General features: G+C 39.5%; 1 protein-coding gene across 4 annotated transcripts in view; it reads left to right on the top strand.

The window, feature by feature from the left end:
* Positions 1-26,311, top strand: part of myo16 (myosin XVI) — a 236,762-nt gene that overhangs the window by 181,334 nt on the left and 29,117 nt on the right. For all 4 annotated transcript variants that reach the window (XM_051904891.1, XM_051904892.1, XM_051904889.1 and 1 more), the window contains exons 27-32: positions 4,446-4,651; positions 17,372-17,474; positions 19,453-19,549; positions 19,646-19,892; positions 23,127-23,497; positions 23,976-25,148. In XM_051904891.1, the coding sequence (XP_051760851.1) occupies positions 4,446-4,651; positions 17,372-17,474; positions 19,453-19,549; positions 19,646-19,892; positions 23,127-23,497; positions 23,976-25,148 (2,197 nt within the window). The remainder of the gene's footprint in view (positions 1-4,445; positions 4,652-17,371; positions 17,475-19,452; positions 19,550-19,645; positions 19,893-23,126; positions 23,498-23,975; positions 25,149-26,311) is intronic.

A 26,311-nucleotide genomic window follows, 5' to 3' on the forward strand; every position in this document is an offset into this window, starting at 1 on the left:
ATAGGCCCAGTGTGGTTTGTGGGGAGGAAGGATTTTGGCCTGCTGATGTTTTAGTGATTAGGGTGGGTGATTGTAGATGATATTGGATTCTGTATGAATGAACAGCAGACTCACTGTTACTGTGGGAGAGAAAAGCTCACTGGCGTCTTCAACACACACCATCACTGATCTCATAGATGGGAACAGTCATTTTAATTTATCATAAAATTAAATATTTACAAATAATCCTGAATTGTAAAATGTGTATGATTTATGACAAAAATAGTATATTTTTGAAACATTAAACATTAAATGTATTTATTTAATTTATATGTATATATTGTAATGTTTATTTTGTCTCCCATCTTAATATATGATATATATATATATATATAAACCAATGCTGTTCTTTTGAACATTTTGTTATTCACAAAATCCTGAAAAAAAAATATATATTTTTTTTTTTTAAGTTTCCACAAAAATATTAAGCAGTACAACTGTTTTCAACATTGATTCTAATAAGAAAAGCTTCTTGAGCAGCAAATCTTACTAACCCCAAACTTTTGAACAGTAGTGTATGTGCACTGTACTGTTAAGGTCTAAGGCACTTTAGATGCTTCACAAAAAAATTGGTTTTAAGATGTTTTTATATTTTGCTTTAGTGTGCCAGTAAAAAATACCAATAGAGTGGTGCAGGTATGACATTACTTTGTAGGCCAAAGCGCGGAAGCAAGTTAGCATTTTAGCACTTCCAGTTCCATCGCCCTGATGTCAATGGGTTTTTTGAATGGGATTTTGGGTAAAGGTGCAGTGTGTAAATTTTAGCGGCATCTAGTGGTGAGGTTGCGAAATGCAACTAACGGCGCACACCCCTCACACCCCTCCCTTTCGGAGAAGTTACGGTGGCCATCTGGCCGACATGTCGTCGTCTGAGAGAGCAGAGAGTAGCTTGTGTGAAGCAATGAGGTTTTTTCTTACTTCTAACAAAGAACGGTCTCTGCTTCTAATAAACCAGACGACTAACGTTACTACTACTATTTCTTTTTCGTGCGTATTCAACGTAGTGATGAGGCAAGCTGCCTCTAAAAACACCAATGATTTAGAAGAACAACAACATAGTGACTAAACGCGCACTCTGTAGAGTGTTTGTCCGTTTAGGTTTGCTGTAGAAACATGCCGGCACATAATGGTGACTTGACATGGAGGGGGGACCCGCGGTGTATGAGATAGAAGTGGCTCATTCTAAGGCAATAAAAACATAATGGTTCATTATGTAAGGTCTTTATGTACTACTGAAAACATAGTTATGTATATTATATTGCATTTCTATCAATAGATCCTCCCAAATTTTACATATTGGACCTTTGAATGGCTGAAGTAAGGTCTGTGGTGAACACAAGCTCAAGACACTTTCACGTTTTATTCTACGACATAAAATACATCAGTATTACCCTACCCATGATTTTTTTTTTAAGCTATTATGTGTCTTGAAAAAGGCGGTTGCTAACAAGGCGAAATAGGACTACACAGGCAGTCGGGGATATTAAACGCCATTACGCAGAAAAGGTAAGCTCATAATTAAGCTCATAATTATGCTCTTATAAACTAGTCTAGCTGAAACGTTCTGGGAAAATGTTTTTAGATAAAAACTTCGAGTTGTCGGAAGCTTAGTGGTTGTGATGTTGAAGTCGAGCGACCGCGGTGTAATTCGTTTATAGCCTGCCTTTAGCTTTTTACTTCTGGTGACTGCATTTAGGCTTCAAAATACATAAAAGTTGTGTTCATCTGTGAAAATTATCTTGATGGTCAAACGTGTAAGTATCATAAACCTTTGAACACAGAGCTTGTTTTTTGCAATAATCCAAAAGCCTATGGAAAAATCCTATTGGGTTTTTGTCGAGGAAACCAGTTTTAACTGACAGTTGGCCTATAAAGTGATGTGATACCTGCACCACTCTATTCCCATCCCTGTTATTGTCAACATAAACTCACACACCTCTCACTTTCTACCAATGGAAATGTCTCCTTGTAACACACCCCCTTATTAAAATAACGTCACATTCTTGCACACATGCAGACATGTTCTTGCTTTCATCATGACCTCATTCTCAACGGTATGCAGGTATGTTCATACTCACACGCGCTAACACTACGTGACCTGATTTCATACCCTGTTTCTGCACCAGGAGATGTATGCAGAGGTTTATGGGCAGAGCACACAGTGTTCCTGTCTAATCTGTGCCCTCTGTTCAGGGCTGATTACATCATAAAGTGCATTCAATGCACACCGCTCGCACAAACACATGAGTTATTTATCCACGCCTAAATAGCTCCCAGACGAGAGCGGTAGAAGAGACATGAAATCCTTCAACAATAATAAATAACATCTAGTCTAATGTGTTTTTCATTAGCGTTCACCCTCACGGAAAGATGGAACAGCCGTAATATGCAGCTTTTTTAGTTTGAATGGCTGATTGTATGTGTTACGGCCTGCGGCGCCGTCTTTCTCCATCTCTTTTCTGTCGGCTGGCGTCAGTAGAAATGTCACATGACGATTGCAGGCTCATTGCCGGCTGTGCTGACACAGCGCAGGCTCATACGCCTATGACATCATCATTTAGATCCAGCTTTTTTCGGTTTGTACCTCGTACAGTACAGTACGTCCACACAGAATCTGCATGTTCAGGGCTCTGCAGAAACATCTGCAGATTTACACATTATACACATCCATCATCTCTTGCATGTTTATTAAATATTTTTAAAAATGTTATTGTATTTTACACTACCAATATAAATATATTTTCAGCTTCATTTAAAGCCCAAAGTAAATGTAACGGAGGCCAGCTAGTAAAGAGCTGTGCAGGTAAAACGTCACTCTCCTGGCTGCATGAGGTGTGTTAGCGACTGATGCTAGAGGCTGCGGTCTTTATCATCCATGTTAGCAAGCCCGCCTCCCATGCCAGAGACTCTGGTTCGAATCCCACCCACAGTGGTGCCAGTGGAACCGGAAGGGTTGCATTGGTGCCATGACCCGGATGGGAGTGAGGTTTAAGGTGGCAAGTGTAACGGAGGCCAGCTAGTATAAAGCTGTGCAGGTAAAACCTCACTCCCCAAGAGGTGCGTTAACGACTGATGCTAGAGGCTGCGGTCTTTAGTGTCCATGCTAGTGAGCCTGCTTCCCATGCCAGAGACACTGGTGGTGCGAGTAGAACTGAAGCGGCTACATTGGTGCCGTGACCCGGATGGGAGTGAGGTTTAGGGGGGTAAGTGTAACAGAGGGCAGTTAGTAAAGAGCTGTGTAGGTAAAACCTCACTCCCCTGGCCCAAAAGAGGTCTGTTAGCAACTAACGTTAGAGGCTGCGGTCTTTAGCGTCCTTGTTAGCACGCCAGCCATCCATGCCGGACACGCCGATTCGAATCCCGCTCGGAACGGGTCGAGTAGGACCGATTATGTATACTTTGTTTTTTATGCTAGGGTATGTGCAAGACATACATTTCATCATCTGCATTGTTCACGCAAACTGTATGCACACAGCAGGGTTATTAAACTAAAACCATTAAAAAAACAATTTTGATTACTTGAAATAAAATAAATGTTAACTGAAATAAAGACTGAAGTAAGAAAAATCTTGAACAAATTTTATTTCAGCTAGTTGCCAAGGTGACATTTCTCTTTCATTTAGTTTAACCTGTTAACGTTCCACTGTAACGCCCGTGGTACACATACCTTTCAAAAGAGACCAAAACCATGCATATACTCCAAATGGTTCAAGAACAGCATGCAATTTACAGGAATGCTAAAGGGCTAACATGATGTACTAAAATAAGTAAACCTAAAATAAAAATTAATGAAAACTATATAGATAAATATTTAAAAAAAAAAAAACAGTAACTAATAAAAATGACAAAAACACACAATTAAATTACTAAAACTGACTAAAATTAAAATGAAAAGGACAAATTAAAAAATTAAAACTAATCCAAAATATTGATTAAAAACTATTAGTATCTCAATTATACCTAAATAACTCTCCATCCTGTGGTTCCAAATCTTGCATTTCTGTAGCTCAAACAGTAGAGCATGGTGCTAGCAATGCCAGGGTCATGAGTTTGGGAATGTGTAAACTGATTTAAAAAAAAAAAAAAAAAAAGAAGAAGAAAAAATACCTTGAATGCATTTTTCAGCGTGAGGATCGACATGAGGGTGAGTAAATGCTGACAGAATAAAATTTTTGACTAAAGTATGTCTTTAAATCCATTCTACAGGTTTTCTCCCAAAGTTAGTGCTGGTTTTATTTAGGCCTTCTCGAAGTGGTGACAGATGGTGAGAGGAGGATGCACCATGACTCATGTTGCTACAAAAATGGAAGCAAACAGAGTCATTGAGCCAAACTGATCTGTCTGTATGCAACGTTATGTAAACAACAGCTTCACCTGTCTTTTCCTGCCGCTCTTTCTCGTTCCAGAACTCTCTGTGTGAGATCACCAGTAAGCTGCAAGCATGTACGCCCCACTTTGTCCAGTGCGTCAGGCCCAACAACGTTGGAAAGCCTGATGTGTTTGACAGCTTCCACGTGTCCTCACAGCTCCAGTACGTGGGGGTTCTGGAGATGGTCCGCATGATCCGGTATGGATACCCAGTCCGACTGTCTTTTACCAGCTTCCTGAGCAGGTGAGATCCTCAACCCCTCAATTAGATGCTGATGTGATTTGTAAGGCACTTTCCATGACTAGGGTACAAATAGGTGTCTCATTACTGTTTTAAGCAGTAAACACACACATCCCATGTTCTTTGGAGTAAGAACTATTCATCAAAGAATCCTGAAAAAAAATGTATCACCATTTCCACAAAAATACTGAAGTGACGTGAAGGCCAAGTATGGTCACCCATACTCAGAATTTGTCCTCTGCATTTAACCCATCCAGTTAGTGTACACATTAGGAGAAGTAAGTAGTGAACACACACTGCAAACTGTGGACACAGACACCCACAGTAGGCAGCCATTTGCTGTGGTGAATGGGGAATGATTGGGGGTTAGGTGACTTCCTCAACGGCACCTCAGTCATTTCCTGCGAATATTGAGAATCGAACCCGCAATCTTTGGGTTATCAGTCTAACTCTCTAACCGTTAGGCCATGACTGCCATGACTATTAAGCAGCACATTAGAATGATTTCTGAAGGATCATGTGACACTGAAGACTGGAGTAATGGGACATTATTTTAAATTGGTATAATAATTCACAGTTTTACTGTTTTTAATGTATTTTTGATCGAATAAATGCATTCTTGGTGACCAAACTTTTTAACAGTAGTCTAAGCTATTATCCACAGTAAAACTAGATTTAAAGGGTTAGTTCACCCAAAAATGAAAATTCTGTCATTAATTACTCACCCTCATGTCGTTCCATACAAGTAAGTCCTTCGTTCATCTTCAGAACACAAATTAAGATAATTTTGATAAAATCCGATGGCTCAGTGAGGCCTGCATTGACAGCAAGTTAATTTACACTTTCAGATGCCCAGAAAGCTACTAAAGACATATTTAAAAAAGTTCATGTGACTGCAGTGGTTCAACCTTAATGTTATGAAATGACAAGAATACTTTTTGTGCGCCAAAAAAAACAAAACAACGACTTTATTCAACAATATCTAGTGATGGGCAATTTTAAAACACTTCATGAAGCTTCGAAGCTTTACAAATCTTTTGTTTCAAATCAGTGGTTCGGAGTGTCAAACTGCCAAAGTCAAAAGACAAAAAGTATTCTCGTTGCTTCATAACATTAAGGTTGAACCACTGTAGTCACATGAACTCTTTAAATATGTTTTTAGTACATTTCTGGGAATTGAAAGTGTAAATTATCTTGCTGGAAATGCAGGCCTCACTGAGCCATCGGATTTTATCAAAAATATTTTCATTTGTGTTCTGAAGATGAACGAAGGTATTACTGGTGTGGAACGACATGAATGACAGAAATTTCATTTTTGGGTGAACTAACCCTTTAAACTCATCAAATATTTGTACCCCCCTTGTTATACATTTTTAAATTGATGCTTTTGCCCCCTTCCCACCCCAGTGGTCTTGAATTTCTACTGTATCCAATCATTTCAATCAAACTGCAGTATAATATCATTCTTTTAAAATAATTAGTGTGCAGTGGAAATAATAAACATTGAAAAAAATCTTTGAAAAATATAAATAATAAAACAAATAATAATAAATTAAAAATAGAATATTTTAATAAATAAAATTGTTTTATTAGTCATTTTATTACTGTAGGGTAATAAATGTAACCTATTAAAAATGTGGGGGCCTTTCCTAGAGTCTGTTTTTATATCAAGCAGTTCATATCCTGAGTATGTTTCCCATGAGGACCATATATATATTACGTAGAGACTAACTGAGGTCAAGCCGTCTGTTAAACTCTATTTCTGTAGACATATATTTATGTTTCTATATGCTCAGCACAAGAGCATATAGAATCCATTTCTCAATCCATTTCTGCCGCCAGGTCAAATGAGGTAAAGCGGCATTCCACTGGAAATATATCGTAAGTGCACTTTCTCAGATGCTGATATGTGTCTGCCTGACTCCAGCTGTCTGCACTATATGCTCGAGATGGGCTTTCAGTTCAGCTGAGGTGAGGCAGAAAGTATATTGTGTGTGTGCGTATGTGTGTGTGTGTGTGTAGAGAGCAATGTCTAGGGTGTGACACTGGTTTCACACCATGATTAATGGTCATAGGCCTCAGTGGGAACTGTTTTTCTGAGTGGCCATTTTTCTGATGGGGTGTTAATGGGGCAGTTTTGGAGAGGATGAAGTGCTCTCGGATGGGTCACCCTGAACTTGGCTCAACTTCACGTGACTGGAAGAGAGAGAAATGGGATAAAGCATCAAGGAGAAAGATTGGAAATTGGATGGAAAAAGGGGGCAGGATGTAATTTCAAGAAATCTTCCCCGTGCTTTTTAGAATGTGAAAGTAGAAGATAAAAGCGTGAGTGAAATTGAAAGAGGGGCAGGCTGTTACTTCTGTCAGGCAAGGGTTCAGCGTGACTCTGAGTTCATCTTCCTTAGGAACACAGTGCCTCATCTTCATGTCACACTGACACCTTTAGAATAGGCTGTTCCCACTCTTTGCACACACCAGACTTTATTTCAGTGCTGGAGAGGCTCATAAAGTTCCCACTCCATCTTTGATACTTTTTCACTCATTTCATTCCTCTATCCCCCCCTTTCAAACTTAACTTTTGTCCGAAGTTCACAGAGAGTAATTTGAGTTTTATGTATTTCCTGTTGAAACAGGAAATGTCAGGACTATGTTTTTTAAAGGCAGGGTAGGTGATTTGCTTCAAAAACTTTTTTTTTTTTTTTTTATGCTGGTTTTAAGTGTCTTCACATCCCAATAGCAATCAATAAGTTAAGTGGTCTAAATGTATTTATATTGTCTGTGGAAGGTGTAGGACCCTAAAAATGTTCAGAGGGATATGACAGGATGTCCTACCTTCCTGTCAACATATGTTTTTACATACCCTCGCGCACCCCGTTTGCGCAGACATCACATGTCATCAGTGCGTTTCATGCTATGCAGAGTTAAGACAGACGTCAGTCACCGAGCACCGCAACCAAAACAGCAGCCACCTTTTACAGTTTCTCCTGAACCAAAACAACAAGCTTATGCTGCATTCATGCCATAACTACCATAATTTGGAAGAGATGGAAACCCGTGACGTTATACTCGGAGTGGTTTGTGACTCGAATTTATGCGTTTCAGTGGCAACACTATCAACGCCGAAATGAATCTGCAGCAGTCAGGTGGTACAGGTCAGAGCTCTTTAAGTTGTTTACCTTCATTATTATTGTAATGTTATGTGCTTTGAGACATGAGGTAGTTTAACGCTGTCTCTCGTGACACTTTTGTTTGCGCCTTTGTGCCATTCATGTGTTTTGGAGGAGGCGTGGCTTTGGAGAAGCACTGAAGGGAGGGCGGGATCTTATGCTTTCAAAGCTAGCTTGCTATTGCTAGCCTCTCTGAAAATGACCTACCCTACCTTTAATTTACATCACAGCCATGGACATGCTTTGCAACTTGCTAATGCTAGTCAAACTAGCGGGTGTCATTGGGGGGAGGGGCATTATTATTCTGAAGCATCTGATTTGTAGTTCATGATGAGTCATCAATTTTCCCAGAAGACTATTTTAAATGTGTATATTTGCTAAAATGGAATCTGCATGTGCTCTGAGTTGTTTATAATGTGCATTTGGGAACGCAACACATGCCAACTATCTTCGCAAACTTGCATTAATAAATTCTTATAAACTGGCTGTCAAAATAAAAGCATGAGGGTTTAATGTTTTAAAAATTAAGAAATTAAGATAGCCATACATAGCCATAAATATTAGCATTGTAATTTTGCAGTTTTAATGTACATTAGTATTATTAATATTATTGTTGTTGTTGTTGATTTATAATCATAAACATTTGGGCCAAATTGTGCAGATCTAGAAACAACCACAATTTTTTTTTTTCAGTATTTCTTTTTTTTCCAAATAGTGCTGTCCTACTTTTTGTAGTATATTAGAATATAGAAATTAAAATAAAAAAAAAAAACAATCAAATTAAACAATTACAACTAAAAGCCACAAATGTATAATTTTGATTTCATGAGCTGATTTGATCAGTTTAGGAATCAAGGGGAGTTATTTACTTCTAAATTAATCAAGACTTGTGTGTGAGACAGTTGTTGCCATTTTCCCCAAACTTTGATCACATGACAATTTTGTCATGACAGTGCTGATTGGTTGCTAGCAAAGAATTTTCTGTAGTCAGGCATTTATTTTTAATAGCGAATCAATGGATAATGATGCTTTTGGTTGTCTTTACTTCACTTTTAGTGTACGATAACACTGCTACTCTTAGGCTTTTCCACATTGCTGTTCTTTTCTTTTTAATGTCTGTTCTTTTTAGATTTACTTTAGTGTCCAATTTTCTCCTTCCCTGCTGTTTTTTTTTTTTTTTTTTTTTTTTTTTTCTGAGCAGCGTAATTCAGTGTGCTTTGATTAGATCACACGCTGCTCTTTCTCTCTCGCTCTGTAAAGGATAAAAGGATTACGGTAACATTCCAGTGTGATAATGAATCGGGACGCTGCTGGTCACATGACACTGTAAGTTTCCACTACCTGGCTGTAAACATCATGAATCTTTCAGACAGAAAGAAAGAGAGAGAGATAGAGAGAGAGAGAGTGTGTGTGTGTGTGAGAGAGAGAGAGAGAGAGAGAGAGAGCAAGAGAGATAGAGCGAGAGATAAGGTCTACGGACACTTTATCCTCACAGAACATTTTAGCTCCTAGACAGCAGCTCATGTTGACTCTGGATTAAATGACCCAGACATTTGTGACATTGCTTGTGTTTAGACTGGGTGAAAAATAGCTCAGATTCTCCTGTGATAGTGAATATTGTTTTGACTGCATGAAATGAAGCATATAGCCTCCTTATAGGTGTAACATTGTTGATAATGAGAGCGGTTTCCCTTTTAGAAAGCATAGATATGAGATAGATCAACTGTGCACCAATGTCTTCTTTACTATTGGTAAGGTCCCGATATACTTCAAGATAAATCAAAGAATGAACTAGTGTGACGTCATTTCGAACAAAATCAGGCTAAAACAAAGTTTGTTTGGAGTTCGTTGGAGAGAGTGAGACTGATAATATCGCACAAGATTTAAAACATTTAAATAGACATATCACTCAGAAAATGTGCATGTTTCAGTATCTTCATTGATATTTCTTTTGACAAAGCTCTGCTTTCTGAGAGTTGCACAGAGACGGCAACGCAGCTGTTTGATTTGTGATCATGCTGTGCTTATTTCATTCATTCGTGTATCATATCGTACAAGGTTTAAATCATTTAAATATACTTAAAGAACATGAATATGTTGTAGTAGTTATTACTCATGGCAAGCTCTGATTTCTATCAGAATAATGTATTCAGCTTCGGGCACATCCCTACTAACAATATACGTATTTCAAACGTCTTTTAACCCCTAAGCGAAGAACGAAAACTAACTTTTCCGTGAGTATATCAGGGCCTGTAGTCACACGTGGCTCATTTGCATAAAGTAAAACTTTTCTCATCTTTGTCACTGCAAATGGTCTTTGTGAGACATATGCTTTGCATTATTTCAGTTAATCTGTGGCGTCTGCTCTCACATTCCCATGATGTGCTGTGTTTTTCTGCGAGCGCCTGGATGAGGTGGTGCCATGTGCACTGTTTGTTTTTGTTAGAGTGCGTACGTGTGTGTTAGCATCACAAAAAGGCTGCATTGGGCCAGACGGGGTGAGTGGCTGCCAATGGGTTGCAGGCAGACGAAGGCCAGACGATTGTGATGGAAATTTTGGGCTTTTCGAGCGAGAGGTTGTCTGATACGGAGGTCAATATACACGGCCTTTGTGGGGGATGCTCTGTCAGCATTGTGTGTGCTTTATGACATTCAAGCTGTTCATATATCAGTAAAATGCGTGGCAAGGGGTGTTTGGTCTTGTGTGTGTGTGTGCACTCACTCGCTCATGTATATCTATATCAAAATACGTGTAATGCATGTCCTAAAACAGATCTGATTGTTTTTCTTACTCTACTAGGATTTATTCATGCCCCAGTCGCATTATGTTCATAAAAAAGTCAGCATTATTGATATTCAAACCTCTGTTTGTGACCAGTTAGAGTTTGATGTTGTCTTTTGATTCACTGCCTCAAAAACAAGGACAAATCTGAAGGCATCAGAGGAGCCTGACAGACAAACATTGTTGATTCAAAATGCTAATGTGAGAACATATACTGTAAAAATCTACTTAAAGTAAACAAAGCATGATTTGCACACTGTTTTCTAATGCAGAACGTTTAAAAGTTTGTGAAATAGAAACCATTTGTAACATTATAATTGCCTTTACTGTCACTTTTGATCAATTTAATGTCCTTGCTGAATAAACATTAATTTCTTTAAAAAAAAAAAAAAAAAAAAACATGTTAAAGGTGTAGAGGTCGCTAGAGGCCTATTCAAAACAAAAGCGTAGCTTGATGATGCTAAGTTTCAGCGCGGATCCTTGGGACATGTGGTCTTCACCTCAATGGACGGTGCAAAAGAATAGGGATAGGACTCGTGAAGAAATCATGTTCATGGAGGCTTTATTATTATTAACGTTATTGTAGTATGAAGCAGAGCAGGACCGAGTGTTGTGGGAGCTGAACGAGGCCGCTGGAACGATTGCGCAAAACACGAGCAGCGGAACTTTTATTATGCCACAGTCGCCGGCGCCGCTTCCGCTTTTCCGGTCATGAGTATGAGGTAACGCAGCTCTGTTTATCATATTAGATACATTTGAGTGTGTTGAAAATTATGTTATAACGTTACTCTGTGCGTTCGCTCAGTGGCTGCTGTGAGACACTTGTTGAGCTATATAACAATAATTAGTTTTTCTGTCTATAAATACGTCAAAACAGTTGTTCCCTTGTCTATTAAAACGTGTAATATATTAAAGTGTCTTTGGTGTTTCTATGATTTCTACAAAATAAAACCGGAAACCGAGGGTAACGCGGGTATGACGCAATTGACAGGGGACTCCTCACACGTCCCGGAGCCTTGGTTAAAATTGCAATTTTCTCACAATTTACAAATATTTGCAAACATTTTGGATATTGTAAGTACTCAAGTGAACAAAATATATAACACTGGCCTAGTGGTTTTTGGATATTTTACTGCAAAATTCTTACATATTGCACCTTTAATAACATGTTAAAGGGATAGTTCACCCAAAAATGAAAATTCTGTCATTATTTACTCACCCTCAAGTTGTTCCAAACCTGTATAAATATCTTTGTTCTGCTGAACACAAAGGAAGATATTTGGAAGAATGTTTGTAACCAAGCAGATCTCGCCCCCATTGACTACCACAGTTTTTTTTTTTTTTTTCCTACTATGATAGTCAATGGGGGGGGGGCGAGATCTGCTTGGTTACAAACATTCTTCCAAATATTTTCTTTTGTGTTCAGCAGAAAAAAGAAATTTATACAGGTTTGGAACAACTTGAGGGTGAGTAAATAATGACAGAATTTTCATTTTTGGGTGAACTATCCCTGTAATACAAAGTTATGTCATGAAACTCTAGATGGCACAGGCTAATAGGTCCTTTAACTCAATCTGCTCGTAATCACATTATTATCTATAGGACATAGCTATTGGCTTCTGTTGTATCAGTTAGCCAATGAGCTTGTGTGCTCAACCTTTAAATACATAATACGCTGCCTTAGCAGTGCAGCGTGCTTTCAGAAACCCTCCATCTTCCCCAGCTCCACCTGTATAGATCTGCTACAGGTAATTCATGTACGCTATTTTGTACAGCAGCTGCATGTCTTACTTGCTCACAGCAGCGTGTCGTGTATTTATTGGCTGTAGCAAGTCCTGTACTTGCTCTGCAGCAGCAGCAGCAGCAATAAAAGCAACAGCAGCATAGCAGATCTGTTCCGCCAAGACCAAACATATCAACATTGTCATACCCATTACCATGCCAAACACTGAAGAGAGTTATCATGACAGAAATATATTTTTTTCTAAAACATTTTAAAAGGTCACATGGAAACATCCTTGAATCAGACTATTTTTTTTTTTGAGAAAAGCTATTAAAACCTATTCTTATGTTCTAAGACAAAGAATAAGTGTGAAATGATCCCAAAGACTCTATATTATGTCAAAAGAAAATCATTATGAATATATTGTGAATATCTGACATATTTCCCAGCTCTATCAGCCATTCACTTATCATTCTGTTTGCACTGCCCTCAACAAACAGTGGGCGAAACACTACAATTTCCCACTTTTATAGTGCCATGTGCCAGTCTTTGTGCAACCGCACGTGTGTTTTTTTTTCTTTTTTTTTTTTTTTTTCTTGTTGACTTGTGGGTAAATAAAGCAGTGAAGCCTTGGATAAAAGCGGCTTTGTGTTTGCTTATGATGTGGAGTCGTGTGTACCCTCCATCCAGCACGTCTCTTCCAAGGACGCCTTGACTTCCCGAGGCCAAAAAGAGGCTGCGAGTCACAAAGAACCCATTCACAACCTCCCGTGCCTCCATCAAGCCATTCATGAGCGTGTGTGAGGGTAAAGGGAAAGTTATTATATTTTTGAATGGGTGTATGTTTTGCACATGTGTGACGTGCAATCAATAAGTTCTTGGATGATTTGACTCTTTGTATACAGTATTTTTCTTCTCTGTCATCATGCTAGCCACCCTCTCTCCTGGGCTTTATGAATGAATTGTGGTGTGCAGCTTGAGGTGTGTGATAGTCTCTAGCCCGGCACTAATGAATATGACAGGCTTATTTATCACGGTTTAGCTCAGGCCTCAGGACAAACTACTCATCCACCTTAAAACGCTGTGCAGCATCATTGCTGTATTACACAGCACACACAGACTCACAAATACATGGACCTGAGTTGGAGTAGATGCCAGGTTTAATTTGATCCGTATTTAACAAGTTATGAAGTAAAATATCTAGCTTCCGCCAGACCGCCGTCCGTATTCAAATTATGGAAAAAACGTAAGTTAAATAGGGAAGGCGTAGGACATACAGCATTGTGAAGAATACGGAAGGCGGTCTGGTGGAAGCTTAATGAATCATCTGTTTCAAATCAGTGGTTCGGAGCGTGTATCAAACTGCCAAAGTCACGCCCTCCAGTGGTGAAGCATTGAAATTTCGAAACACTTATGCTGTAACAAAGCCTCGTTTACTGTATTCACGTAACTTTGGCAATTTGATACACGCTCCGAACCACTGATTCAAAAACAAATGATTCATTAAGCTTCGAAGCTTCATGAAGCAGTGTTTTGAAATCGCCCATCACTAGATATTGTCGTTATTTGTTTTTTTTAGTGCACAAAAAGTATTCTCGTCGCTTCATAACATTAAGGTTGAACCACTGTAGTCACATGAACTGTTTTAAATTCGTCTTTAGTAGCTTTCTGGGCATTGAAAGTGTAAATTGTCTTGCTGGCAATGCAACCCATCGGATTTTATGAAAAATATTGTAATTTGTGTTCCGAAAATGAATGAAGGTCTTACGGGTGTGGAACGACATGAGGGTGAGTAATTAATGACAGAATTTTCATTTTTGGGTGAACCCTTTAAATGTGTATTTAACAGGCACCAATTTAGAGATGTATTGCATAAGCAAATGGCTTAAAAATACATCTAGATGACAACGCACACAACAAATAGACATCTATGCGATGTTTGTGTGCTATCAGGAAGCAGATGAGGAAAAAAATATTAATACAGACATTTTCTCGTATCTCACCGTTTTTGCTACGGACATGAATGATGCATCAAATCCACCTCCTCTTTTTTATTTATTTATTTTTATTGAAATGCACAAGTATTTCTTTCCATATACACCTACAGTATACATCGTAATGCATACATCAGATATAATATTGCAATTTGCATGTGTAAAATGTGTCTTCTCAATCTGAAAAGATCTTCATAAGATGAACCACCAATTGGCTCTGCTTTCCCATTTCATCTGGTTTATTTGTTCTACATAAGCACTTGTGTGATTATTTATTTACTTTCACCTAGTGAGAGGCTTAATGGATAACAGCTGGGAACAGGAAAACCTGCAATAATGCACTGATTTACATAAGGCTCTCTCTGTACCTTCCTTTTTTTTTCTCTTTTTTTTCTAGTACGCACAGCTCCAGTTCTTTGAGAGGTGTAGCAGTTTGATTTATGCATTAATATGCATGCTCATACACGAGCACAGTCCCTGCTTTTTTCCTGACAGAGGTTCTTATCGCCATAATGATGCTCAGAATAAGAGATGATGGTCTGTTGTCATTGTTGCTGTTTTATTGTGGCTATTTACTGTGAATATGAGGTAGATCTACCCCATCTCATAACCCCAATTCGGAGCTTATAACTACCAGGCAGTTCGACCCTGTTGAGTTCATATGACTCAATCCCCAAAGGCCCTACAAACTGTGAGGGCATCGATAATTTTCATATTCATATACAAGAGGTCCTTGGTTTCCCCTGGCTCCCTTCATGGTTGATGACTCCTGTGGGATGCCGTAGGTCTTGGTCATACGGAGGAAGGGTTAGGGGAAGTTCAGAAGCACCAGGCTGCTGTAAATCACATTGAAAGGGAGACGCTGAGTTAATTTGGCTTAAGGCTTAAAGCAAGTGTTTCATTGAGCCCAGTGAGAAGCCTGTCGCTGTCCCACAATACACTGCATCCCTGACTTCTCCCACCCTCCCATCTGTTCAACATGGCCACCCGACCAGAGTATGTGAACTGTGCTCATTTTTTTAATTTGGTTTTGAAAGAACACCCGATTTTGCTCTTGCGCTAAGATCTCTTTCACGAATCGAGCATCACACATTAATGGCCCATAAAGCAGCTGCATGCCAGAAAGTATTCACCACATGTTAAACAATGTTAATAGGCTATTAGCAAGCAGAATGAAAGATCAAATTTGTGAAATATTTTTGGAAAGACATTTAAATACAGAATGTTTCCCAAACTAGTGTCAAAAGTACCGACCGCAATAGCAATTCGGTACTGAAATTTTAAAAATGTGATGCTTTGAGCGCTGTTGAGCGGATTCGTAAACACCTCTGATTGGCCATTGTGTTCACGCGCTCATCAGATATGTCTGTGAATGGCTATAGTGATCAACATATGGGAGCGTTTGAAATGTCTCGCTTCCGTCTGTCATGATCTCTGACTTGATTTTGTGTGGCAGAAGATTTTTTTTATGGTAAGTGGCCACCTAGACTCTAAAAAAGATGGACGACTTGTCTCCACTTCTTTCGACTATAGAAAAGTTACGCCTAAATATCCCAGAAACGGTCATTGCTGATTATGTCGTTTGAAGCCCATGTCTACACAGTAGTGATCCTGGAACTGTGGTGGAACGGTGTTATCAAGGTCCCGCCCACACTCCCACTCCCCCAGACTCAATCACAGCACAGCACAGCTGTCAATCATGACATTACACCCCATTTTTTAAAGCATCAAATAACTAACTAAAACCACTGGAAAAACATACACTTGAAAATACGTCAGCATGATAAGAACTACCTAAAATGATAGAAACCATTTTCGGAAACAAATTAATTGAATAATAATTGTCTCGCGTCACATTCGATTACATGGATGGAGTGAGGTTTATGACCTATACTGCAGCCAGCCAACAGAGGGTGACTGAAATGTCTTGGCTTCACTTTTCAGGACATGTGCGGCACACTTGGTGGCCACCAGCATTATTAGGTTTCCGTCAACTACTTTCAACCATATAGTAACCGTTGGATGAGTTATGCTATTATCATATATGTGTTGTATTATCTTGATATCAGTGTTTCATTTTTAAATGCAGTGACACCTAGTGAGTAATATCACTCTCTCCTCTCAAATATATCTCAAACGCTTTATTTAAATGTGCCATTGTTACATATTATATGTATTTACTATTTTAATAACAATCAATTAAGTACTTTCAATTAACACTAAACCTAAAAACATACAAGTGCATGTTGTTAATTGCTATTACTCAGTACTTATTTGTGTAATTACAATGTAACAACATCACATTCAAATTACAATTACATTAAAACTTTACAGTGAAGCGTAAACTCCAGTGTGGAAATGGAGGCCTTCATTATTGAATAGACCTTGATTTTTATGAATGAATAATCTGTAAATGAACATTCATGTTCTGAACCCAAGACTGAAAAGCAGCTGTCGTTGTTTTGAAATATTATTAGCATACATCACTGAATGCTCTAGTTCTTCCTTTAATAATCAATGATACTGGAGGAATTTACAAACACCATTCCCTTGCGCCAGATGTTCATAATGCATAATCCAAATGCACCAACACACACACGTGTTTGAGGGGTGTGTCTACAGCTTATCCCTACGCACCACAGATGCTTGATCCCTCTACTCCAAAACAATGCAGCAAAGCTCTCCAAGTTTGACCTTTCTCTGTGAATGGTTGCCTTGCCAACAGCCACCGCCACAGATGCTGAGAGGTCATCCAGACTCTGAAACCCTTTGACCCTTTAATTGCATCTCTTGTTGGGTTCTCCCACCAATGGAGGGAAAATGATTGAGGATTGAGCACTGTCTTTTATAGCTTAAACTCAGTAGCCTTAGGTGGTTATAGCATTTGAAAATCACAGAAAAAGCCATATTAAACAGGTTAGCAGGAAGTACTGATGATCCATGCAGACGACATCTCAGTACAGGCATTAGTGATAACACAGCAGTAATAAGTACATAATAGTTCCTCTGCAGCACAGTATGTGGATGACAGTGATGTTCTGTGGGTTTGTGGTGCAGATACAGAGAGCTGGTGGACACTATCCTCATTGACAAGAAGAAAGCATCCGCAGAGGAGAAGTGCCGCCACATTCTGCAGCATTGTAAACTCCAGGGCTGGCAGGTGAGTTTACAAATACTTCTACAGAGCTTTATGGACCGAGTTTATAAGGGACAGTGATGCTACCATAGATGCTCTGCTGATGTGAAGGTAGGCAACTTAATTGTGTTGTAACTTGTAAGATACCTTATTTTGAGCAAAATCTGAAACCGCATTAAATGTATCCTTTGCATAGAAAGCAATCCTAGAATGCATTATTGCAGTATCATTAAAATCCAAAATGGAAGACCAATTTTGATATATATCATTATATTAAACTTATATTCCATTTAATAATGAGATGATAGATCGATAGATTTTTTCTTTTGTATGTTTTAAAAAAAATTTCAAGTAAATGTCACACATAGAATTAAAGGGATTCAATGAAAAATAATTTTCTCACCCTTAAAGGCCCGCTGAAGTGTCTTCAAACGCGCATCATTATTCAATATGTTGACGTAATTTCAATTGAAACAGGAAGTCAGGGCAATATATCGAACAGCCCCGCCCCGTTTTTAAAATAGGCAATAGCGTTTCGTTTATGTCACAGCTCGGCCAGAGCAGTTAAACTCAGTAAAACCTCTGTTTCCCTTTAATATTTAACCGTTTATCCTCCTAATCTCCTCTATATCACTTTAAAATACAGCATTCTGTGCAGTATTTAAATGGGTCCGATACCTTTCGTGGTCTGAGCCGACTCGTGGATATGATCCGCTCTGTGCTCTCGTGTCCCTGGGCCAGACCAGACTGTGCTTGCACTGCGGCGGTTCACGTGATACTAACGCGAAAACGGACTTCATTCGTGTCAATGGAAAGCATATTTACACTGTCTGAATCGTTCCCTATTCTCTATATAGTGCACTTTACCATGTAGAAACTAGTAAATGTGTGAACAAATGACTGATTTCAGCTGCAGCTTCAGTGTCTGTTGATAGTGTAGGAGGGGGCGGGACTTCAGATTTTAGAGAGCATTTGATTGGACAGAAGATTTGATGAAAAGCTGAAGTGTGATGTGATGTCATGAAAATCCGTGATCCATTTTAGCGGAAGTGAGAGACTGTACGTTTTAAATGCTTATATTTCCTAAATGTGAATTTTGTCATTGGTTTGGAACACACCAGCTTATACATAACATTAAGGCTAACATATTCATACTAAAAGCTAAAAAACTTAAATTTTGATTTTAAGGGGACTTTAAGTTGTTCAAACAGTTGATAAGCCCTATTGATTTATATAGTAAAAAATGGAAGTCAAAGGGCCCCATCAACTGTTTGGTTACCAACATTCTACAAAATGTCTTCTTTCGTGTTCAGCAGAAGAAAGAAATTCATAGAAGTTCGGGACATCTTGAGGGCGAGTAAATGATGACATAATTTTCATTTTTGGGTGAACTATCCCTTTAGGTCAATTTAACTCTGTTTATTAAAATAAATACATAATTTTGATTTACTATTTTTTTTTTTTTTTTTTTTTTCAAGTCAAGTGCTTATACAAAATGTATTTATCTTAATTTTAGGCATGTATGTTTAGTATGTCACTGCTTGCCACGGCACTGACATTAGCACAGTTATGTTCATTGAATGAACCAACAAACATCATTATCAACCATCCCACAACCTATAACCATAAGCTCCAGTCTTCAGCATAATGGTAACCACTATAAAATTATGGAAAATTAAACACAAACCAGTCTTTCCCTTTAAATAGCACTTAAATTCAACATTTACTCTCCCAATTCAGTCTTATGCAAAGCATGCAAGGAACTAAAAATCCACTCATGCAGTTTCAGTTAATGCAACAAAATTGATTCACCAAAAATGGACTGAACATAAAGGGATTAAGTTGTAATAAAATGTTTAACAATTGCTTTATGTCATTTTAACTAAGTAAACTGAACAAGCAGCTTCCCCCCCCCCCCAATGTATATAGGCTGTAAGCAACACGCTTGATTTTGGAACAAAGCTAATGTGATTATTTATTTCTCTTCCTCTTTTCTGTTCAGATGGGCAGCAGTAAGGTTTTTTTGAGATACTGGCAGGCTGATCACCTTAATGACCGTTGCCATCAGTTGCACAGGAAGATTATTATCTGTCAGAAAGGTAAAGAGACCGTTAGAATGTGATCATACTGTATAATCTGTCACCCAACTCATATTTTTACTTCACTTACTACACTCATGTGTATATATGATTCAGTGGTGCGTGGCTGGTTGGCCAGACAGCAGGTGTGTCGCAAGCTCACTTCTCGGCAGCAGGAGCAGTGCAATGTCCATCGGTTCCTGCAGGGAGCAGAGGACTTGGGTATGCATGCTTACGACAGCTTGGTCATCCAAAATGCAGCTGATATCGCACGAGAAAATGACCGCCTCCGGGGTCACATCAGCGCTCCACCACTGGGCGAGCGACCGGAACCTGTGGGCAAAGAAGAAGACTCGCCAAAGAGGTGAAACTCATAGCAGACTTCTTTTTTCACTAACCACGAACTGTTAGTTATCTTAAAAGATCACTAACCATAATTTGAAATGTGCACATCTCAATTGAATGCAATTATTGAATTCAGGTAGCTATATGTGGGATAATAAGGTTGTCTCCTGATCAGAAGTTTTGCGTACTTCTGTCTCTATTGTCCAATCCTGCTCCTGGAGGGCCACTGTCCTGCAGAGTTCAGCTTCATCCCCAGTTAAACACACCTGAATCAGCTAATCAAGGTCTTACTAGGCATACTAGAAACTTCCAGGCAGGTGCATTGAGGCAAGTTGGAGCTAAACTCTGCAGGACAGTGGCCCCCCAGGGCTGAGTTTGGACACCCCTGGTTTAAATGATATTGCTATTTTGTTTGCAAAGGGAGAACAAGGAGAACCAATAAAACCTCCCATGAATTTTTATAGGTTCCTCAAACCTAAGTGGAAAAGCATATTTTGGAGTGTCTAATATAATCAGGGACTCCAAAATATGCCTTTTCCACTTGGGTTTGAGGAACCTATAAAAATTCATGGGAGGTTTTATTCGTTCTCCTTGTTCTCACTTTGCAAACAGAATGGGAACAATATGCAGCTGAGTTTGCCACTGATGTCAGAAGTGCTTCTACTTTTTAAGACATTGCTAGTGATGTGGGAATTCAGCAAAAAGGAAGATGAATCTCAGTCATAGATGCTATGCATCTGCATTGAGAAGAAAGGCAAAACTCTGCAAAACTGTCCACATCAAGATCAGGGGCCGTATTCACAAAACATTTTATCTTACCACTAAGAGTTCTCCTAAATGGCAGTAAAAGTTCTTAGCTAAGAGTTTTCTCTTAAAACCTATTCACAAAGCTGCTGAGACCAACTTTTACTAAGGAATAGAGAGAAGTCTTAAGCTAAGAGAAAGGGCGGGGTTGACCTCGTTGCTATGGACTATGACCACAGTGATTGGCTGATGGGGAGGAGTCTCTGTCAGCGATTTAATCATAGAAATATTGTAGAATGAGGTATCATGTTGCCATATACAAATAAAGGTTTTAAAATAAAAATGTTGCCATATTCAATTAAAGGTTTTAAAATGTAGGCTAAGTGTCACTAATTAAACTAGTATTTGTTCAGCTAATTGTCAGCCTATTACATGTTTGCATCTCGAGAGATTGCAGAATTCAAGTGACAAATTATGTTTTATAAACAAATTTTTGGAGGAGCACATTCAAACGGTCTACCTGATCAGCTCAGGTAGCTCAGATTTTACTCTGATCATTTGTAAGTGTGAACTAGTGAAAACAACTGCCACAGGTAATCAGGCATTATTATTTATTTATTTATTAAAGATTTACTTTGTGTTTTATCGTAGATTCAAATCTATAAATCAAAATATGTATTGCATTTATGAAGAAAAGGCTCAGCACCCAAGGCTCTATCGCTATTGCCTCAATGGTGTACAGTGTCTTTGGGTGGATTGCTAAGGTGGATTGGCACCAACAATCATTTTAGGACTGTTTTTGATTTTGTCTTAGTGACTTAGGAGTCCTCTTGACTACTCCTAGCGTTTCACAGATTTAGGAGCTAGTTTTAGCGCTAAAATGCATTGTAAAATACTCTTAGGACTCCTACATTTTTGCTCTAAAATTAGGACTGACACACCCATTTTTAAGAGTTTCTCCTAAATCGGCAAGTTAGGAGCTACTTTTAGCCTTAAGATGTTTTGTGAGTATGGCCCCAGATCTGCAAAAATATACCTCTTTTATAATTAATAGTGTCAAAAGGTACAAAATAGCAAAATTTCTGATTGAATTAGCCATAGTGATGGGGCTTTCAGGCACTCCACTTCAAGACCATCCCTTACATATAATAAAATCACAAAGCATTGAGTAGCTTGTTGCTTTATCAAAACTATCCAAACACACAGGACCTTTGTGGAAATTAGACATGAACAATTGTCTGACACTATGATGGAAAGCAACGGCCAAAGTAATGCTAGTATCAAGTAATCAGTATCATTAGTAAGGCGGTGCTTAGCAAGAAACCTTTTTTTTTTTTTTTTTTTTTAATTGACTGCAATGGAAATATATTCACACAAACATAAACACAAGTGTATTTGGGTGGTCTCAGTTATTCAGCATACAGTATGACCATCTGCTCTTATGATGGGGGTGGGCTTCTTGTTCTTCAAAACATGCACACACATTCATCACATACATTCGCTTTTAGCATCACAAACGAGGGAGGTTCTGGTGATTGAGTGATGGGGGTTTCATAGCTAATCTAGATGTGACAAACTCAATCAGTGAGTCAAGAGGAGCTCCATGCTGCTAATCAGAGAGAGATAAGACCCACCCCCAATCTGGATTGCTGAAATCTCCTTAGGGTTTTAAGTCACTGTAACCCCACACCACCCCTGTTCCCCCGAACACCATCCACCCCAACACTCCATCGCCTTTCCTGCAAGAACAACAGATGGTAGCTCAGATTAAAGGGGAAATATCAAACAAGAGTATGCATGTCACATTATAGTATTACAGGAAGCTGCTTAGACTTAAACAATCAACAATGTAAATAATCTTTTCAGACTTTAGTTCTGTATATCATGCTAATTTGTTGTTATCATTTTCTGCTATCATGAGGGGAAAAAACAATGTACTGAAATTGAGAAGTCTTTGAGTCTTTAATACTAAGGCATGCTGAAAAGCAAATTAATTAATTATTATCAGTTAATTATACAATTAATTACGTATAATAAGCTATTTAGCTTCATTCAGAGCAGTTCAGATTTGAGGTACCTGATGTTTTTTTGTGAATGAATATCTGCATATTGTGTAATTATTAAGGTTACAATTTTGTATTTATTTATTTATCTTTATTGTTAAGAAAACACCCATAGCAGTTTGTGTAGTGTTGTGTAGTTGAAATCTTAGCCCAGATATGAATAGACAGCTTGACATTGGTGTATTGATTTTATGAAGGTTGAGACTTATCCTCTCACACTTGGCAGCTGCTTGGCACCTTCACTACCCATCATACATTGAGACAGGACATATGCTTCTAGCATGATAGTGAGTAAATGATTGAAAGTATGAACGTATGAATGAATAAGGATTTGCAAGATACCAAGTAATACCAATCATGATGAATTACACTAGAAATCATATCCCCACAAGCAGTTTTACCATTTAAATTTGTTGAATTATTCATCCATTCATCCTTTTGTTTAGGGTTGTTGAAAAAATTGGGAGGGTCAATGATGTGGCAGGCCGTGGGGGGAACCGACCACTCCGGCATTTCCGCTCCAGCTCTGTGCCTCTCCCTCTGGTAATGGACAGCTTGGTACACTCCAGCATTGGGACATCAATCAAAGCAGCCCTTCAGTCTGCGCCACACTCCACTGAGGAGGGGAATGGAGGGAACCTCTCCTCCCCACGAAAACAACCTCCTCCCAAACCCAAACGAGACCCAAATACACGTCTGAGTGCATCATATGAGGCAGTGAGTGCAGGGCTGAGTATTGCACCCAAAGACAGCCCTGCTGAGGGTCAAGCCTCACCGTCTGGAAGCCCACCAAAAAACCAGCTGTCTCCTTCTGATCGTACGTATAAATATCAGCTCAAACATTCACTAAATGGTATGCAAAAGTATGTGGACACCTTAATATAAATGATGTACTGACCTGCACAAAGCCCAAACCTGAATCCAACTGAACACCTTGGGGATGAATTGGACTCAGACCCAGTCACCCAACATCAGGATCAAACCTCACTAATGCTCTTGAGCCAGAATAGGAGCAATCCCTGCATCCATGTCCCTACATCTAGTAGAATTGGAAACTGTTAGAGAATACCAACTTGTTATTAAAGACAATAGTTTCAAAATTAAATGTTCAGCAAGCACAATGTAAGTGTGTGTTTTGAGATGTCCACATACCTTTGGCCATGCACTGTACATGTTTTGTACAACACAGCACAAATGTCTTCATCTACCTTAATATTGAGAATTGTTCCTGGCATTCCAGTAAATGGCTTTTTCCTTTCCTTCCTAACCCATCCATCATCCGACTACGCCTCTAGCTCTCTCTAAACCACGGCCTCACAGTGATGACTACAGCACCATGAAGAAGATCCCACCCCCAAAGCCTAAACGCAGCCCTAATACCAAACTGACGGGCTCCTACGAGGAGATCTCTATACCCTCCCCTGCACGCCCCACAGACATGAAACTTGTCAGCCTGGTACGAGGCGGCCACTGCTTGGGCCTCATCCAGCGAGCAGCGTCTGCAGATGGCCCCCATTCTTCTGTACTAAGCCTCTACCCTTGCCAGGACGAGGAGGATGTGTATATCGAGATGGTAGGGGCCTCACGAGCCCTCAGCCTGGCTGACTCCCACAGTCCAGAGCTGAGTGAGGCGGTATACGAGGAGATGAAGTACTTCCCACATGACGAGGTGGGGTCAACTCCGGTGGTCAAGCCTGAAGCTGTCAATCCCACCACCACTACCCTACCTGCCCCAGTGCTGGAAGTCAAGAGGCCTGTGACCCTGATGGAGCACCCCGGCACTCTCGGGGGAAAGCAGCTGGGCAAGGATGGGACAGCTTGTGACATTCCAGCTCCATTCCCCAACCTCCTTCCACACCGTCCCCCACTTCTGGTCTTCCCTCCGTCCCCTGTCACCTGCTCACCCGCCTCGGATGAGTCCCCCCTTACCCCTCTTGAGGTGAAGAAGCTGCCGGTGTTTGAAACCAACCTTAACTACACCAGCCAGGATGGGGGGAGCCCACTCTCACCTCAGTACACCCGGCAAAGGGCTGATTCCTCACCAAGTCTTTCTGTCTTAATGCCAGACAAGTCCACGCCACCCTTGACTCCTCCCCCTCCGCCCCCTCCGGCAGTACTTCCACCTCCCTATCGCCCCCCTTCTCACTTCCCCTTCCCCCCTGAGGCAAACTTCTTGGCCCTGACCCGTGCAGCTTCTGTGGCTAGCACCGATTCCCCCAAAGTCTCCCATAAAATGGCACACGGTCTGGCAGAGACGCCTTCAAGCAGTTCCAAGCCTCCCTTCTCACCAGTGAAGACCTCACGACCAGAGCCCCGCAGAGCTCACTCCTGCTCCTCCTCGCCTCTGCTCTTCAACCCTGCCAATGGGAGACCCCTCACTAGTCCCCTAGATGAGCTAAACACCATTTTCAGCTCAGGGCGCAGCCTACTCCGCAAGTCCACTACAGGAAGAAAGATCAGAGACAGCGGTGAGTGAAAGTGTGTGTACGTGTTTGGGTACATGTACTTTAAAGGTGCTGTATGTAATTCTGGTGCCATTTGTGGCACCAAACGGACCAAAGAGCTCTCTCAGGCACTTCTCCTTTAGTTGTGCAGGTGTTGTCCAATGTCAGGCCGCTCAGACAAACACAGCAATTTTGAAAGCGCCACAGAGAATAGTACTTATGCTTTTTGCTAAAATCAGCCTATACAAATTGCTTACTTGTCTATAGTTGCCATGTCAGTCTGGCTTATGATAAAGTGTTTTAACATCAAATAATTATGCACAGCACCTTTAAAGTGTTCACCCTTATGTCATTCCAAACCTGTATAACTTACTTTCTTCTGTGGAACATGAAGACATTTTGAAGAATATGTCCCATTGTCTATACAATTAAAGGCAATGAGGTCCAAAACAAATGTTGAATATTGAACCCCACTGACTTTCACTATATATATTTTATATATATATATATATATATATATATATATATATATATATTCTTTTGTGTTTCACAATAGAAAGTTAGTTATACAGGTTTGGAACAATCTGTCCAACCAATCATAAATGATGACAGAATTTTCATTTTTGTGTGAATTGTCCTTTTTAAATGTTGTATTATGTGCTTCAGACACATGAATTACAAATCTTTAATATGTCTTTAATCACGTATTTTTATAGTTCATCAAGGGAGTTTGTGCTCACCAGCACACATGGTCATGCTTAATTTGCTTCAGGATGATTAAAATAGTCTGGTCAAATTATAGAAACTTTCCCAGCACTACTGTCATTTCATATATGTGGTTATTGAAAAGCACATCCTGTTTAGTATGGTTTTTCTTGACTCATCCAGTGCCAGGCTTTGTGTTTGTCAAAAACAATGAGGTCAGCGCTGATAAAACAGACATTTACCATAAAAACCACAGCGCTCTCTCTCAGAAACCCATTCAGATGAAGGCAGAGTGTTTATGTAAGATGGAGGTTTAGGCTGTATTTTGCATCTGCTCTGGATCACTTTTGTTACGACACCACAGCAACCTTTTCCATGAAACTCCCCTTAAATGCAGTTACAGCATGCGCCTAAGGTAAACTGAGTCAGAATGATCTGGAATGGTGTTCCGGCACCTTTAAAATTAAAAACATTACCTTTTT

The sequence above is a fragment of the Ctenopharyngodon idella genome, chromosome 9 (assembly GCF_019924925.1).
Source record: "Ctenopharyngodon idella isolate HZGC_01 chromosome 9, HZGC01, whole genome shotgun sequence".
Classification (NCBI taxonomy): Eukaryota; Metazoa; Chordata; class Actinopteri; order Cypriniformes; family Xenocyprididae; genus Ctenopharyngodon; species Ctenopharyngodon idella.